The sequence below is a fragment of the Cebidichthys violaceus genome, unplaced genomic scaffold (genome assembly GCF_023349555.1).
Source record: "Cebidichthys violaceus isolate CVI_PGR_0920_01 unplaced genomic scaffold, fCebVio1.0.p SCAF_1, whole genome shotgun sequence".
Lineage (NCBI taxonomy): Eukaryota > Metazoa > Chordata > Actinopteri > Perciformes > Stichaeidae > Cebidichthys > Cebidichthys violaceus.
Genome location: NW_027176262.1, coordinates 3471501 through 3485469, shown reverse-complemented (window position 1 = coordinate 3485469; position 13969 = coordinate 3471501). Strand labels below are relative to the sequence as shown.

Here is a 13969-nt window from a genome sequence, read left to right as displayed (position 1 = left end):
CTGTACACATTGTTAATATCTTAGACGAGGTTAGCTAAATGTGCGCTGGCCCTTTAAGTTATGTACAAAGAAACCCAACAGCAACCATTTCAGCAGTAAAACGAAATGCAAAAGAAAAACAAACGTCACTTAACTTGTTTGTTTCTTTTATAGTTTAGAAAGTAATTTGATTAACAATTAACCAAAAACGTGATGTTTAAAGTAATATATATATAATATATATTCATATGTCAAGGTTAAACAAAAACAAATCTACAAAGCAAAAAAAAGAAAAAGAAAAAAAAAAGGCATATGTACATGTTCACCCTGTCCCAAAAAAAACCAACACAATAAAAAAGAGCCGACTCTCATCCCCTTCATCGCTCCCTCGTTTCCTCGTGTGCTTCAAGTGCCGTGTCGTAAAACAAAAGCACACGGGAGGTAAATGGTTCCAAGTGATGGCATCTGACAGCTCGCACCCCCTCCCACCCATCTCCCCACCCCCCCCCCACCACGAAAACCGCTAAAATGAACCACCGTTGTTTTATCGGATGAAGGCGTCGATACGAAAACTGTAGCGGTTGCTGCGATGCGCGTGCAAATTTCAGAGTCTGTGGCACTGAACGTGGGGAGCCGGAGCCGGGTACCGCCGGGTACCGCCGGGTACCGCCGGGTACAGCCCGGGTACCGCCGCGGAGCCGGAGCATTTCAAGGCATGCAACCAACACACTAGTGTTCAACTAGCTCGTACCATTTCCACCACATGGTTTCAGCTGATATTCTTGCAGTATGTGTGTATGCATGTTTTTATGTAATACATATATGTGTGTAAACTGGTCTACTTTTGTTCCTTGGTGTGTGTGTGTGTGTGTGTGTGTGTGTGTGTGTGTGTGTGTGTGTGTGTGTGTGTGTGTGTGTGTGTATCAGGAAGTCTGCCGTACTGTATTCTGTCCCAAACCTAACATGTCTCAATGTGCAAGAAAGCAGCAGCATCTATTATTTTCTCATATTTCTTTTTGAAGGAAAAAAAAAAAAACTAAAAAAAACAAACAATAAGTAACAAAATGTTCACTGAGAAGCGGAGGAGCTGGCGACTTCCTGATGAGTTGATATGGGTACGTTGTTGTTGTTGTTGTTTCTTTTCCATTTGTTTGTTCAGAAACCAGAACAGCAGCTGCTGATGGGTCCTTTAGGCAGACACTGTGTCGTCCTGGTGGCTCCTCCCACCCACACCCACCCCCCCACCCCCCCACCCCCACCACCTCTGCACACCTGCCTCAGGCCTCCTGGGGGGCGGGCCTCTTGAGGTCCCTGATCTGTTTGACCAGGTAAGTCTTTTCATCGTTGAACTGTTCGTCCTCCGTTCTGTCGTTCTGGAACTTGCTGAGGAACTCGATGAGTTTGGTTTGGTTCTTCAGCAGGATGTCCAGGATGGGCTGCGTCTTGTTGGGGTTGGCCACAAACACCTGGCCGTTGAGGAAGAGGATGTTAATACAGTGCATATATATATACAGTGTGTGTGTATATATATATATATATATATATATATATATATATATATATATATAGTGTACGTATCTTTGATCTTTTACCTTAAAAACATGGAACGCCTCAAACTGGATGTTGCGGCTCTTGTCCCGTAGCAGGTTCATCATTAGTTTGAGGTTCTCCGGCTTGCTGATGTATTTCGTCATTATGGTGAAGTTGTGCCGGTCGAGAAGCAACTCCCCCAGTAACTAGATCATATCAGAGCAATACGCGGACATTAATATTCATGTATTCAGTTGCATATTCGCAAAATTGAGTGTGAAACTTCCTTTGCCTGCCTAAATGTTTAGAAGTTAAAACGTTGGCCCGTTTCACTGCCTCATGCAGAAACACTGCTAGTGTTAAACTTTGAACCCTATCAGAAATAATTAATAAACTTTAGAACTTGAGAGAGAGATAGCGGGTTTCATTTGTCAGTTTGTTTACAGATTATGGCTTCAGAGCTTCATGATGACATGAACGTTATTCAGATGAAGGTGACAGTAATGTGGCCGTATATTAAAAAAGGTGCGTCAGAGGACATTGTAAAACGATGCAAAGTGGTCCCACCACTAGATGGCAGTCAAGACAAGGTGATGGAGGTGGAGCGGTTCAGAGAAACCAAACACTGTGACCAGACCCGGTCTTTAAATAGCCCTCTTACACCACGACATGAGACCTGTTTACTGGCTCCTTACCTTGAGGGACTGCCTTTTAGTCACGTAGTTTTCTGAGTGGAGTAACTTCTCATATTCACTGAAGAACTGCAGAGAAAGGGAAGAGGTGGAGAGGAAGAGAGAGAGAGAGGAAGAGTCATCTGAATGCGTCAAGTAGCGAGTTCAGACAATCACGTCTTTGTCTTGTATCCAAACACAGTGACAGGACGGTAGAGGATTTGCCCTCGCAGACTGACAGATACTCTGTGTTCACAGCCTGCATATCATGTCCTGGATGGCTGGTTTCATGTTTGTTAGGGAAAGAGAGTCCCGGCTTGCCAAACAGCCGGACTACCACGGTCTAAATTTACATAAACCTGGTGAAAAGAAGGCGGTGAAGTTCATCTAAAGCGAGGAGTCGCAGGCCAGGCAATAACAAATGTGTAGCAACGCAAGAATATCTGTTCTCTTGACCAGCAAACCAAATGTGGAATAAAAAAAAAAGTGTTTTCTAATACTAAGATGTAACAAACTGGTAAAATATTAGTTTCTTTGCCAAGAGGTTAAAACAGAGAATTTCACTTAATTTAATTGACATCTAGAGTTTAAACCCGGATGTGTAATGTAGATACAGTGTGAATTATTAGACATATACTCAAACCATATTCTAGATTATTTAAAGAAACAGGGTCGTAGTTTAAAAGCTTTAAACTACTTCATCAGAGTCATTGCAGAGTAACGAATGATTCCTTGGTTTGTTGTGATGAACTCTACCGTACTGATGAATGTCTTCACAAAGTAGAATGAAAATAACGGTTTAGGATCTGAATTGTTATTCACTCGTTCAGCTGAGACATGATTGCTTCCCTCTCTGGTGTCTTAACGTTTACCACTTTAACCCTTTCTCTCTCTCACTTGGGGTGAATCTCCTTGGCTTCTAAACTGTAGTTTTCGGCTGCGTGGGGACTTACTCTGTCATAATGCTGCTCCAGGAACTCTGCACTCAGTAGTTTGTGTCTTGTGAGGAGGTCCTGAAAACAGACAATGAGAAACACATTCAGACTTCATGTCATCAGCCTGGTCCTGTTTGTCTCCTCTCTGAAGCACATGCAGAAATAACCCTTCAAATCAAAAACACTGAGAACCAGTTCTAAGATGTAAGGAGTCACACCGTCTCTGTGCGCGACTCAAAACAACAAAAACGTGAAGAACGGCTGAACAAAACGACTTACTTTGAAAGTGGCGAATGCGTCTGAGGCGATGTCGAAAGTGGACATCTCCACGTATCTGAAGAAGTCGTAGAACTGCTCCGACCACAGCGTGATTTTGGCCAGCGGTTCGTGTCTGATGCACTCCCTCAACATGATGCCGCAGTTCAGGGCGATCTCTGGAGACTCATACCTGCACAGGAACAACAACATCAACGTGTGACAAGGACTTATCGTCACGTAGGAGCAAGCGTTCTTCTCGAAGCGTTGATGATCACCACCAGGAAACAGAACGCATGTCACAGAAACAGCTTCTATCGAATGTTCGATGTCGCTTTATCGGCAGAAACATTTGTTCCTTTATTCATTCTTCTTCTTCTGAAGGCAGCAGTCAGACCGTTTCAAACAGATGATGTCACTTCCCTTCATGTTTGGCCTTTTCAATAAGAGGTGTACTGTTTCAACAATACTCGTGAATTTAAAAAGAAAGTCTAAAAAGGTCAGGCGGTGCATCGTTACTCTCTGTGTGTGTGTGTGTGTGTGTGTGTGTGTGTGTGTGTGTGTGTGTGTGTGTGTGTGTCGTCCTACCCTTTCAGCAGCATGAAGAGGATATTCTGCTGGGTGCAGAGGTACTCCACCGTGGGCGTCCGGGTGCCGATCTGACGCCTCAGGATGTTGTTGAAGATTTGAGCCACATCCTTCTTACCCTGGAGGCAACAGGTGAAGCACATGACGGTGTCATGAAGAGAGAACACAAATACACAAAAAGGTTTCCGCAACACACTTCTGAACTGACAATCAATGCAGTCAGGAGGTAAAGAACAATGGAAAGCCGAGACGCAGCTCTAAACATAATGAATCCGACTGATGTGTCAAAACTAACCGATGAATGAAGACAGATGTCCTCTTAGGACGAAACCAAGGACCCGTCTATATGCAAAAATTCAGCACACACACACCGGATGTGTTGAATCACTTTCATATGTCTGTGATTTGTAACTCTTCACCAGCGTCTATTGTTTGTCCAGGCAGTGAGGACTAGAGAGGGTACCAGAGGAAGAGAGCGATCACACAACACACTGAGTCATGCTGTGATGGGGTGAGTCAGGGAAGCTTGCAGCGGCCGTCATTACACAGAGTCTGACATATTGCAGGGAGACGTGAGTTTGCCCACGTATCACCGTTACGCAGACGTGTGCGTTTTTTTTTTTTTAATTTAAAAACACGCGCGCATCCCTCGACGGCCTCACCTCAAAGTCGATGAGCTGCAGGTCTGCTATTAGGGTGCTGAGCAAGCCGCTGTTGTAGAGCTCCTGGGCCAGCTGGGCCACCGCTTCTGTCTGGGGCTCCTTCTCATTCGTCCCGTACAGGATCTCCTTCATGGCCACCAGGCTTTTTGACACCTCCTCTGTGGCCTGAAAACATTTTACGCATTACATCATTCTCAAGCATCAGAAAAGCTACCTTCCAACTCATTGTCACCCCCACACAAAAAGAGTGATGAATAGGAGCTAGATTCAGCCTACCTTCTCGGCCTTCTTGTCAGAGACGTCATGCTTCTCGAGCACCGTCATGCTGTCCTTAAGGTTCTTGACGATGTCCGCCGGCGACTTGTGGGACTTGCCAAAGGGGAACGGCATGGCGGAGAGTTACCACGAGCTACCAGGCAGAGGGCTGTCCACCTGCACGCATGGAAAACAGAAACCTGGATCAGAGCTGGACGGCTGAGGTGAGAACTAAGAGCATGTAAAAAGTAAACGGAGGCAGAGACGACGATGTTGTACTGTAAAGAAATAAAAGCTAAATCAACGGATGAACGACACAAACAAAAGCTATCTCTGTGGTGTGGTAGGAGGAGGAAGTGTTAACAGGTATACAGCCAGTGACTCGCTAATGAATCACAAGTCGTGCTCGTGCAAACATAGCGGCGATACCATGCGAGTCTGGGCAAAGGCTGACGGAGCAGATCCTCAGAACGATAACAGTCGATACAACACGAGCTCCACCTCCAACAAAACGTCATATTGACAAGCATGTTCGGTCGGTTAAATGAACCACACGTACCTATTAAAATGGTATGATCTCACCTAACGCTAACACTCCCCTACCAGTAACTCACTGCTCAAGGGTTCAACAACAAACAAGTGGTTGATATTGCATTATGCCGTCTCAATATCATGTCTATGCTTTGGCGTCACTGTTGTGAATCACCAAGGCCAAAGGTGGCATCCAGCTTGCGATAGCTCAGCCCTTTAATGTGTCATTGAGAAGAGGCACAATCTTTGTGATTGTCAGTGAATGATTGACATCACATAGGTCTACTTGCACCACGACACGACCCCGCACTCCCTCAACGTCGACTAACGAGTCCAAATAAACACCGTGTCACGACTACACAAAAAACACGCATCTAACCCGAGATAAAAAACAAAACAAAACTGAAGCATATCTCGCTGCTGCTCTTGTTGAAACTGGGTTACAGGAACCCTTATCTCCACAGCTCCCCGGCCCACCCAACCACCTTACGTAAACTACAGGGGGCAAAAGCCGCAGCTTTTTTTTTTTTTAATGAGCAAACAAGAAGCCAAAAGGAAGCCAAAGCTATCGCTCAGCAGCAGCCAAAATGTGATCTTTTCTTCACATATTGGGGTCACAAAAATTCATTGTCATTCTTTATGTTCATATGGATTCTTCAATACATATACTGTACATAGTAGCTACATGTTAAAGCTTAGTTTCTCTGCTCTACTATGGCCAATAAAGCTGATTCTGACGTAGGATGACTACCTACCCTCAAGAACTCAAGACAGAAACATATCAATGAAGCTAATCCCAGCATCATGATCATTTTAGCACAGAAATCATCTCCATTAAAACATGATTAACCAAGTATGATACTGAGGTTTGCCACAACATCAAGGCTAGTCCCTTAGAGCTGCTGATCTATCGTCACCAACCTGTTCCAGATCCTCTAGACTCTGAACACAAACCCTGGAGCAGTCACACTGGTCCTCTTATAGTCTTGACAGGGAGTCCACATTTAGAAAGCAACGCTGGTGGGGGGGGGGCAGGAATATAAACCCAAGCAGCAAAAGTGGGAGGTTACTCGTATGCGATGTGTCATGTGTGACTGGGCCGAGGTTTGCGCTTGCTTAACTTACATCTTTATTAATCTGGACAACACCTCGATTTCGCCAGGTGGCCCAAATCCGTCTGTCTGCACAGACTTAATGCTCGTTAGTGATGTGACTGGCAGGCTGCAGGAACCGCCTTCAGTGTCAGTCAGTGACGCAAATAGGAGTGAAACATATGGCAGGTTCAAAATCAGCTGGTCGCCGCTAACCACAACAATGAATCCCGATTACTAATCCGGTATCGTGTGTGCATGAGTGATGTTATAGGCCAGCGAATAAAATGGCAAAGATGTGCTGCAGGATGCATCAATACCTTTCTAGATATTGAACTATAATCATGTTAGCCGGAGCATGCTTTTAAACATCCACAGCTAGTAGAGCCTGAAGTAGATACCCACCAGAAAAACACACAAACAGAAGTTCTATATGTACTATATACTATAGTACTATAATATTGCAATCACTGTGCACCAAACAACAGTGCTACCACTGGCTGGCTTCTGGAAGTGTGTGTGTGTCGACACACACAGAAGGCCTCTGCAGGCCGAAAGCTTACAAACCCTATCCCTGCCTGCTTTAAATTAACGTTAGCTTAATTCTAAATAGCTTAGATATAGTAGGTAACGTACGCCATAAAAGCCAGATTTGCAACGTAACGTGTTATATCGGTAACGTCAGTTAGCTTAGCCCTGCTAGCATAACGTTAGCTTAGCCCTGCTAGCATAACGTTAGGTTAGCCCTAGCTAGCATAACGTTAGCCAGGCCTGGCAGTCAGGTTAGCAAATGTAGCTAACAAGCTATACCTTCAAGGCAGCCGTGGTTAGCTACAGTAGCTTCACACCACAATGCCTGCAGATAGCAGTAACGTTAGCTCACACCAGTATATAACGTTACCTTGTATTGGCTCTAGTTTCCCCCGATTTGTCAAGACAGCAAAGGTCAACTCGGACGTTTCCTTGTTCGCCTCCTCCCCTTGTTCGTATAACTTACTGTAAGCTAATTGTGCAGCCCCTTGTTGTCTCTCAGTTCTTTCTCTGAGATCGACTGGTAACGTTTTGCAGCGGAGCGGTTGTCACAGCAGCAGCAGCGTCCTCTACCGCCCCCCTGTGGCCGTCTCGTGTCATGGCAACAACGGTTGGCTGCTACACCCCCCGCGAGGAAGGCAGGTGACCGCAAGAGGGCGCGCTCAGCCCACGGACAGAAAGTGTTCTTCTTCTTCTTTCAGTTTAATGGCGGACTACAAAACCAACGTTTAAGGTGCATGACGCCACCTACTGTACCGGAGAGCGTAACATCAGGACTTTATGACAGTTATCATTTAAACACAATAATAATGGTATTTATACATTTTAAAAATACAACAAACAAACAATATTGTGTAATATTATTTATAAATAAAAAAACAATATTGTGTAATATTATTTATAAATTAAAAAAACAATATTGTGTAATATTATTTATAAATTAAAAAACAATATTGTGTAATAGTATTTATAAATTTAAAAAATAGAAAATAGAAAATTTAAATATAGTATATAATACTGCTGTTTGCTGTATTGAGCTACAGACAGAAGCACAAACGAAATCATGTTATTTAAATGATGGAATTAGTAGACTTTGTATGTAAATCTGTGGTGACACTGTATTACTGTATTGTTGAACAGTTATACAAATAAACCATTGTTGTCAGACAGCTGTTGATGTATTTACTAGGACCTTTATCATGTCAGTTGATATTGTGTGCATGTTATTATGTTCCTAAACAAAGTTACAGTTATTAAGGAGCCTCTCAGATACTTTGATAACATGAAGCTGCTTGTTATCAGGGAATGTTAGGATATCGCGGCTTCACCGTGGCCCATGGGGTTGGGGAGCCAGCCCTTCAACATATATTAGGTGGGAAATGGATAAATGATTCAGGTAACCACGCAACAAAATACACCTGTGTTCAAAGAAGGACATACAATTACTTGTGTAATGGTGTCATATCTATCTAGTCTCTGGAAAAGCCAACTCCACCCCGGTCATGGTTTTCTAATGTTTTTTTGGTAAAATAGTAAAATAGAATAATTACTTATTTTGGTTATATACATATTTGCAATAATGATGGCTGGGTAATAAGTATGTTGATATTGTACAATGTCAATTCTCTATTTGATCATTTGACGAGACGATGTGTTTGTGTGTGCTTGATAATATAGTGTGAACAAGCGCCCATCATAATAGTGTGCACTAAGGCCCATCATAATAGCGTGCACTAGCGCCTATCATAATAGTGTGCAGTAGGGCACATCTTAATAGGGTGCACTTGGGCTCGTCATAATAGTGTGCACTAGGACTCATCGTAAAAGTGTGCACTAGGACCCATCGTAATAGTGTGCACTAGGACCCATCGTAATAGTGTGCACGAGGGTCCATCATAATAGTGTGCACTAGGGTCCATCGTAATAGTGTGCACTAGGGCCCGTCATAATAGTGTGCACTAGGGCCCATCGTAATAGTGTGCACTAGGGTCCATCATAATAGTGTGCACTAGGGCCCATCGTAATAGTGTGCACTAGGGTCCATCATAATAGTGTGCACTAGGGCCCGTCATAATAGTGTGCACTAGGGCCCATTATAATAGTGTGCACTAGGGTCCATCATAATAGTGTGCACTAGGGCCCGTCATAATAGTGTGCACTAGGGCCCATCGTAATAGAGTGCACTAGGGTCCATCGTAATAGTGTGCATTAGCGCCCATCATAATAGTGTGCACTAGGGTCCGTCGTAATAGTGTGCACTAGGGCCCATCGTAATAGTGTGCACTAGGGTCCATCATAATAGTGTGCACTAGGGTCCGTCGTAATAGTGTGCACTAGGGCCCATCGTAATAGTGTGCACTAGGGTCCATCATAATAGTGTGCACTAGGGCCCGTCATAATAGTGTGCACTAGGGCCCATCGTAATAGTGTGCACTAGGGTCCATCGTAATAGTGTGCACTAGGGTCCGTCATAATAGTATGCACTAGGGCCCGTCGTAATAGTGTGCACTAGGGCCCGTCATAATAGCGTGCACTAGGGCCCGTCATAATAGTGTGCACTAGGACTCATCGTAATAGTGTGCACTAGGGCTCATCATAATAGTGTGCACTGAAAAAAGCAATTGCTTAGAAACATTGTAAGCAGATAGTTTATACTCCAGCATGCAATGTAATAGAATGGAAAATGGGTTTTTTTCACTTATGAGGAAAGCTTGTAATGTGTCTCAGATGAGTCGGAGGACATTTCTATGATGAGATATTCCGTCGACAACCTCTGTAGGATGATTTATGCTGTTATTGTTCCCTCTGACCCTTCATCTTCTACCACTGAATGTTCAACCCAAAGTCTACACAACCCGAATCTCAATAAGGCACAACTTGCTTTGGCCACCTGTTGCTTTGATATAAGAACAACATTTTTACAGTTATTGTGATTGTTGTCAAATCCTTGCTTGTCAGCAAATACGTTTGAATCAACTTTGCATCATTAAAAAAAATGTTCTTGGGTGCTTTAAAATGGCAAGGTGGGATGACACGTGGGAGAACATACTGTGGGGCTTTTAATGAGGTGTGTGTTTATGTGTTTGTGTGTGTGTATTTTCTATAAATATGTCAATTATCTTGGACATCTTGGACACAAGCCTAAATGTCATATAAGGAAAATGATTGCAATAAAACTCTTTTCACATATAGTGAAAACAGGAAGTCCCTACCTTTTAAAACAAGTTAACGAGTTGTTTATCGACCTAACTGATGCGTTTCTGACATTCCGATCTAATTCATTGATCTGTCTTCATCTTTGCAGTAATGGATTACACCTGACTACAACACTGACTCTCCATTGGTCACATGCCAAAGCCTCCTCCCCCTCCTCTTCCTCGGCCTGACTGCCCACCAACTCTGGAGGTTATTACGCTCTTCATGCTGATTAGGTTTGAATGAAAAGCGGCCTTTGTTCGACTCCGGTTCCCACGACCCGGCATTCGCCTGGCAGTCGCGTGGCTCCTAAAACAGGGGCCCGCGCTTGAAGGGACCTAAAGGTGGGTTGTGGAAGGAGGGGGGGGGGGGGACATCTGGTCACTCTGACATCTGCTCGCTAACAGTTAAGAGCAGATGTCTGACATTAGAAAACACGGAGAGTGATCAAAGCCGTTTGCGAGTGTTGTCTATTTCTCAAAGAGCAGAGAGGGGTGTGTGTGTGTGTCTCTGCTTGGTCTGACTCTCCTGCTGCAGCCAGCATGAAACCATCTCTACTTGCTAATGTGCATCATAAAACCGCTCCATATTTAAACTGGTGCCTTATCATAAGATAAAATAAGATAAGCTCAAACTTTATCAATCCCAAAGGAAATTCGTGTGTCATAGTTTGATCAAAGACAGAAGAATAAGACAAAACAATAGAATAAACATATAAACATATATGAACAATAGAGTCAAAAGTTATAAATTAAGTTTATAAGGAGTACTGGCACCAGTGGAAATAAGATTTAGCAATAAGAGTGATGTGAATTCTAGACACATTAAATTGCAACAGCATACGATTTAAAACAATATAATGATATTAACCAGTGTCTCATAACTAAAACGGAAAAGCAATATTACACATGATATTGAGAGGAATATTGTCAATGAAGTAATACAAAGTTGTAGAGCACAAAATATATTGAATGTTATATTGCACGAAGTAGAAAAAATTGCACATGCTATGGTTATTATTGTTCTCACAGGTCTGAAATGACCTTTAATGGGTGAGATCCAGCTAATGTGGTCGCACATGAAGTGTGATCTAATCACATAAAGTTACAGTGACTTATTGCATTAAACTCATCAGACATGCATCAAGTGCAGCCATGTGTTTTGTACCACAACTATATCGTCAGAGGTGATCTTCCATACCGGCAAACCAATAGGCTGACGCGCAGATATATACTCTCCAGTGATTTGTCCGTCTATTGTGTCTTCCTGTGAGCTTCTGAGGGAACAGGTTGGGCCCTTTTGCAGGTACAGTGTAATGTTGCTCCTGAGAAGAATCAACGAGGGGCTCCCCGGAGTACGGCACGGTAACTGCACACTCTTGTTCATCCCTGGGAGAAGAGGAAACTGCAGGGTTTTTTTGTGTTGGGTGGAGGAGCGAAAGGGAGGGAGGGGGTGGGAAGGGGTTGGAGAGCAGTGCATGGTTTCAAGGCTGGACATCTGTCGCTTGTGAGTATTTTTTTTTTTTTTCTAGGCCGGGTCTCTCGGTTATTGAATGGAGCCAGTGACCTGTCAGTCTTGACTGATGGGACCCCGTGTGTGGGAAAATCCCGCAGCCAAAGAGTTGGGAGCATTCACATGCTAATTGCGCTCCGATAAAAAGAGGGCCGTGCCGCGCGGAGGACCCTAGAGAGACGCGCTGAGATTCAGAGTAGAGAGGAGGCACAAGCGCACAGACACCCGAGGAAAAGATACAAAAAAAAAAGGGAAAGCATGACTGCTTCATCCATGGCGCACAACGTGGGGAAACATCCCAGTGCCAAGGAGGAGAGAAAGGTATTTTACACTCGGACATACTGTAGATCGATGTTCTCTTTTAGGATGCGCACACAGTGGACCACTTCGTCCTCGTGCGCTCCCGCGTGGATGCCCTCTCCATCCCGGCTGCCTCTAACCCGACGTTACTTTTCCACCTCTTACAGATGAGGAAGCCGCTCATTGAGAGGAAACGACGGGAGAGGATAAACAGTTGTTTGGATCAGCTGAAGGAGACTGTGATCGGAGCGTTCAGACTCGATGTGAGTATGTCCCCCCCTCCCGTCCCCCCCGTCCCCTCACGTGTCTCCGTCCCCTCTGTACGCTAACAAGTAAACAAATGGAAGGCTGAATCGATTTAACTTCAAAAGGGCTGCTCGTCTCTCAACAGCAATCCAAACTGGAAAAAGCCGACATCCTGGAGATGACAGTGAAGCATCTGCAAAACGTCCAGAGCGTTAAACTCAACGGTAAGGAACACGTGCGTTTGTCTTTGTGGGTCACATATGTTTGGACTGTGTATGTGGATTATAGACGTAATAATACTGGCTGTTATATTCATCATATGTCCTTCATTTGGGTAAACAGATTGGCTTATACAAAGTTAAATATCCCATAAAATAGCGTGAGATCCCTACTGAGTATTCAGCTGTAAAGCTACTGTCTGTCATATAACTATATATATATATATATATATATATATATATATACAGTATATAGTTAATTGAAATAGTGTATAAGATAAAGTATCAATGAGCAGCTTCCTGATGGGAAAGAAGCAACAGTTGAAGCTGTTTTCCTGGATGCATGTTGTGCTCTCACCACCACCACCAGGGGCTGCTATAACTTCACATCTCCCCCCCCCCCTCCTTTCTCCCACAGACCCCACATTAGGCCTGGAGGCCCAGCAGAAATACAGCACAGGGTACATCCAGTGCATGCACGAAGTCCACAACATGCTCCTCACCTGCGACTGGATGGACAAGACCCTGGGCTCCCGCCTGCTCAACCACCTGCTCAAGTCCCTGCCCAGGTCCACCGACGAGCGGCGCCCCCTCCAGGCGTCACCCAGGCGAGACGTCCCTCAACCCGGCACACCCCTCAGAGGGGACCCCCTTGCCGGGAGGCAGCTCACCTGTAACGTGGCCGGACGCCAAGAGAGGCCAGCGCTCCGCAGCTCCCACCTGGGGATGCTGGAGATGTGGAGGCCCTGGTGAACTTGTGGAGATCATGGTTCTCCATCTGTTGTTGTTGTTGTTGTAGGCCATCCTCTGTTATGTATCTTATAGATATGCTGCTCAGAAGACAAACGTGGGGCAGTTTTGTTCCAGTGATTATTATTGTAGGTGTGCTATAATGATTCTATACAGACCTTTTCTCAGTACTTCCCTTTAGAAGTCGACTTCTCGTAGCCTGCATTGTAGAAGGCTCTTATTAATCTTTCTTGTATTTATTGTATTAACAGCTTTTATTTATTTGAGATCAAAAGGCATGACTTTTTTTGCTACTTAGACCTGCACTTGCTTGGCATTGCATAGATTTGATATATGTCTTCCTGTATGATTAACCCAAACATTAATAATAATAAAACTGATTGGACACTTGAGATTTTACTCATCTTTGTGAACAGTCTGGTTCACGCACAGCTGCTGTGGTCAATTCTGTTTGTTTTTGAGAACACTTCAAAGGTCGCATTTATCATACCATTTAGATAAAATGTCATATAATGACTGGGGGGGGGGGGGGTGAGTCACAGCTAATGACCCACTTCTGCAGCTCAGTGCATCTCTTTAGTCTCTCTTAGCTCGTTGTCTTCAGGGCTGCAACTGCAAATACAGAGCAGTGCCGTCTCATCGGTGTTTTCAGTAAATAGACTCAGAATGAACTCAGCACCTGCCCAGCAAGGAATGTCAGACAAACAATGTTAGCGACTA

The 13969-nt window shown here is 44.2% G+C and overlaps 2 protein-coding genes across 3 annotated transcripts; one reads left to right on the top strand and one right to left on the bottom strand.

Annotated features, from left to right (window-relative positions):
* Positions 1 to 1243: 1243 nt before the first annotated feature.
* Positions 1244 to 7578, bottom strand: cab39 (calcium binding protein 39). Of its 2 annotated transcripts, none has more exons than XM_068706482.1 (9): positions 7399 to 7578; positions 4897 to 5052; positions 4621 to 4785; positions 3959 to 4077; positions 3395 to 3563; positions 3134 to 3193; positions 2205 to 2270; positions 1572 to 1715; positions 1244 to 1445 (listed from the first exon to the last, which is right to left on the bottom strand). In XM_068706482.1, exons 2-9 carry the CDS (start codon positions 5008 to 5010, stop codon positions 1257 to 1259), a joined length of 1026 nt encoding a protein of 341 aa, XP_068562583.1. In that variant the 5' UTR covers positions 5011 to 5052; positions 7399 to 7578; the 3' UTR covers positions 1244 to 1256. The 2 variants fall into 2 exon arrangements, with proteins under 2 accessions (XP_068562583.1, XP_068562592.1); XM_068706491.1 differs by lacking the exon at positions 7399 to 7578 and adding an exon at positions 6328 to 6420.
* Positions 7579 to 11665: 4087 nt separating this feature from the next.
* her8.2 (hairy-related 8.2) lies at positions 11666 to 13629 on the top strand. Its single transcript, XM_068710453.1, has 4 exons — positions 11666 to 12056; positions 12203 to 12298; positions 12427 to 12505; positions 12918 to 13629. Exons 1-4 carry the CDS (start codon positions 11994 to 11996, stop codon positions 13250 to 13252), a joined length of 573 nt encoding a protein of 190 aa, XP_068566554.1. The 5' UTR covers positions 11666 to 11993; the 3' UTR covers positions 13253 to 13629.
* Positions 13630 to 13969: the final 340 nt, after the last annotated feature.